Genomic DNA, 4564 nt, shown 5'->3' on the forward strand with positions numbered 1-4564 from the left:
AATTATTATATGGTTGGCCTTGTTATTTCTAAATGTAGCCACCAATAATGATATGGTTGGCCTTGTTATTTATATATTTAGCCACCAATTATGATATGGTTAGCGTTGTGATTCTTTTACTGTATGCATTAAGTGCAGTGGGTTGTTAACCACCACTAGCATCACTGTCTTTTAAGCCACTAATTACGATATGGTTGGCCATTTCATGACCCTTTCCTCCATGTAATAGATCACATTCTGCTATACCAAACAGTATATAATTGCACTAATCTAGGTGCGAAATGACTAATGAAATTGTTTTTGAAGCATCTACAGTAAGAAATTACCCTTAAATCCCAGACAGCTTAGCAGTTCGGTCCTGCATTCTATTTAACAAGCTCTTTTACGATATTTTTATCGAAGTAATCACCTAGTTCATTAGTAACAGAAGGTGGCCGAAAACGTTTGTTTGCAGTATGGTCATCTGCTGATCCATAGACCGATATAGATAGATGGATAACATCGAATTATGTTCCAGTAAGTGAGATAAAGCCAGAGACCAAGATATCTCCTAGTGTCACACTGCATTCCAATGTACACGGAGATGAAAGTGTTGCGGTGTTGGCGACATCTCCTAGTGTCACACTGCATTCCAATATACACGGAGATGAAAGTGTTGCGGTGTTGGCGACATCTCCTAGTGTCACACTGCATTCCAATATACACGGAGATGAAAGTGTTGCGGTGTTGGCGACATCTCCTAGTGTCACACTGCATTCCAATATACACGGAGATGAAAGTGTTGCGGTGTTGGCGACATCTCCTAGTGTCACACTGCATTCCAATATACACGGAGATGAAAGTGTTGCGGTGTTGGCGACATCTCCTAGTGCCACACTGCATTCCAATATACACGGAGATGAAAGTGTTGCGGTGTTGGCGACATCTCCTAGTGTCACACTGCATTCCAATATACACGGAGATGAATGTGTTGCGGTGTTGGCGACATCTCCTAGTATCACACTGCATTCCCATATACACAGCGATGAAAGTTTTGCAGTGTTGGAGACATCAACTAGTGTCACACTGCATTCCAATATATATGACTGTGCTTAGACACTTGTGGTACATGGTGACGGTGAACACTTGTGGGACATTTATGTGTTAGTGAACGTGTCGATGGCTGTGCTTGGACACTTTTGGTACACGTGAATGGTAACAGTAAACGTGTCGATGACTGTGCTTGGCAACTTGTGGTACATGGTGACAGTGAACGTGTCGATGGCTGTGCTTGGACACTTGTGGTACATGGTGACAATGAACGTGTCGATGGCTTTGCTTGGCCACTTGTGGTACATGGTGAGAGTGAACGTGTCGATGGATGTGCTTGGACACATGTGGTACATGGTGACAGTGAACGTGTCGATGGCTGTGCTTGGACACTTGTGGTACATGGTGACAATGAACGTGTCGATGGCTTTCCTTGGCCACTTGCGGTACATGGTGAGAGTGAACGTGTCGATGGCTGTGCTTGTTCACTTGTGGTACATGGTGACAGTGAACGTGTCGATGGCTTTGCTTGGCCACTTGCGGTACATGGTGAGAGTGAACGTGTCGATGGCTGTGCTTGTTCACTTGTGGTACATGGTGACAGTGAACGTGTCGATGGCTGTGCTTGGCCACTTGTGGTACATGGTGAGAGTGAACGTGTCGTTTACTGTGCGTGGACACTTGTGTTACATGGTGACAGTGAACGTGTCGATGACTGTGCTTGGACACTTGTGGTACATGGTGACAGTGAACGTGTCGATGACTTTGCTTGGCCACTTGTGGTACATGGTGACAGTGAACGTGTCGATGACTTTGCTTGGACACTTGTGTACATAGTGACAGTGAACGTGTCGATGGCTGTGCTTGGACACTTGTAGTACATGGTGACAGTGAACGTGTCGATGACTTTGCTTGGCCCCATGTGGTACATGTGACAGTGAACGTGTCGATGGCTGTGCTTGGACACATGTGGGACATTTATGTGATAGTGAACGTGTCGATGGCTGTGCTTGGACACTTTTGGTACACGTGAATGGTGACAGTGAACGTGTCGATGACTGTGCTTGGCAACTTGTGGTACATGGTGACAGTGAACGTGTCGATGGCTGTGCTAGGACACTTGTGGTACATGGTGACAATGAACGTGTCGATGGCTGTGCTTGGCCACTTGTGGTACATGGTGAGAGTGAACGTGTCGATGGCTGTGCTTGGACACTTGTGGTACATGGTGACAGTGAACGTGTCGATGGCTGTGCTTGGCCACTTGTGGTACATGGTGACAATGAACGCGTCGATGGCTTTGCTTGGCCACTTGTGGTACATGGTGAGAGTGAACGTGTCGATGGCTGTGCTTGTCCACTTGTGGTACATGGTGAGAGTGAACGTGTCGATTACTGTGCGTGGACACTTGTGGTACATGGTGACAGTGAACGTGTCGATGGCTGTGCTTGGCCACTTATGGTACATGGTGACAGTGAACGTGTCGATGGCTGTGCTTGGACACATGTGGTTCATGGTGACAGTGAACGTGTCGATGGCTGTGCTTGGCCACTTGTGGTACATGGTGAGAGTGAACGTGTCGATTACTGTGCGTGGACACTTGTGGTACATGGTGACAGTGAACGTGTCGATTGCTGTGCTTGGACACTTATGGTTCATGGTGACAGTGAACGTGTCGATGGCTGTGCTTGGACACTTGTGGTACATGGTGACAGTGAACGTGTCAATGGCTATGCTTGGACACTTGTGGTACATGGTGACAGTGAACGTGTCGATGACTGTGCTTGGACACATATGGTACATGGTGACAGTAAACGTGCCGATGGCTGTCCATGGTGACAGTGAACGTGTCGATGGCTGTGCTTGGACACATGTGGTACATGGTGAAAGTAAACATGTCGATGACTTTGCTTGGACACATGTGGTACATGGTGACAATGAACGTGTCGATGGCTGTGCTTGGACACATGTGGCACATGGTGACAGTAAACGTGTCGATGACTGTGCTTGAACACATGTGGTACATGTGACAGTGAACGTGTCGATGGCTGTGCTTGGCCACTTGTGGTACATGGTGACAGTGAACGTGTCGATGGCTGTGCTTGGCCACATGTGGTACATGGTGACAGTGAACGTGTCGATGGCTGTGCTTAGCCACATGTGGTACATGGTTACAGTCAACGTGTCGATGGCTGTGCTTGGCCACATGTGGTATATGGTTACAGTGAACGTGTCGAAGGCTGTGCTTGGACACATGTGGTTCATGGTGACAGTGAACGTGTCGATGGCTGTGCTTGGCCACATGTGGTACATGTGACAGTGAACGTGTCGATGGTTGTGCTTGGCCACTTGTGGTACATGGTGACAGTGAACGTGTCGATGGCTGTGCTTGGACACATGTGGTTCATGGTGACAGTGAACGTGTCGATGGCTGTGCTTGCCCACTTGTGGTACATGGTGAGAGTGAACGTGTCGATTACTATGCTTGGACACTTGTGGTACATGGTGACAGTGAACGTGTCGATGACTGTGCTTGGACACATGTGGTACATGGTGACAGTAAACGTGTCGATGGCTGTCCATGGTGACAGTGAACGTGTCGATGGCTGTGCTTGGACACATGTGGTACATGGTGAAAGTAAACATGTCGATGACTTTGCTTGGACACATGTGGTACATGGTGACAATGAACGTGTCGATGGCTGTGCTTGGACACATGTGGCACATGGTGACAGTAAACGTGTCGATGACTGTGCTTGAACACATGTGGTACATGTGACAGTGAACGTGTCGATGGCTGTGCTTGGCCACTTGTGGTACATGGTGACAGTGAACGTGTCGATGGCTGTGCTTGGCCACATGTGGCACATGGTGACAGTAAACGTGTCGATGACTGTGCTTGAACACATGTGGTACATGTGACAGTGAACGTGTCGATGGCTGTGCTTGGCCACTTGTGGTACATGGTGACAGTGAACGTGTCGATGGCTGTGCTTGGCCACATGTGGTACATGGTGACAGTGAACGTGTCGATGGCTGTGCTTAGCCACATGTGGTACATGGTTACAGTCAACGTGTCGATGGCTGTGCTTGGCCACATGTGGTATATGGTTACAGTGAACGTGTCGATGGCTGTGCTTGGCCACATGTGGTATATGGTTACAGTGAACGTGTCGAAGGCTGTGCTTGGACACATGTGGTTCATGGTGACAGTAAACGTGTCGATGGCTGTGCTTGGCCACATTTGGTACATGTGACAGTGAACGTGTCGATGGCTGTGCTTGGACACTTGTGGTACATGGTTACAGTGAACGTGTCGATAGATGTGCTTGGCCACATGTGGTACATGTGACAGTGAACATGTCGATGGCTGTGCTTGGACACATGTGGTACATGTGTCACGTGAACGTGTCGATGACTGTGCTTGGCCACTTGTGTTACATGGTGATCAATAATGTTTCAAAAGTTTGGTAATTAAAACCTGTGTTACTTATTAGGATTATATCTTTAGTGGCTCAAATGACATTTTAGTTTG

The 4564-nt window shown here is 47.8% G+C and overlaps 1 protein-coding gene across 1 annotated transcript; it reads right to left on the reverse strand.

Moving 5' to 3' along the window:
* Positions 1 to 2007: 2007 nt before the first annotated feature.
* Positions 2008 to 3294, reverse strand: LOC128204725 (uncharacterized). Its single transcript, XM_052906127.1, has one exon. It carries the CDS (start codon positions 3292 to 3294, stop codon positions 2008 to 2010), a length of 1287 nt encoding a protein of 428 aa, XP_052762087.1.
* Positions 3295 to 4564: the final 1270 nt, after the last annotated feature.

The sequence above is a fragment of the Mya arenaria genome, chromosome 10 (genome assembly GCF_026914265.1).
Source record: "Mya arenaria isolate MELC-2E11 chromosome 10, ASM2691426v1".
Lineage (NCBI taxonomy): Eukaryota > Metazoa > Mollusca > Bivalvia > Myida > Myidae > Mya > Mya arenaria.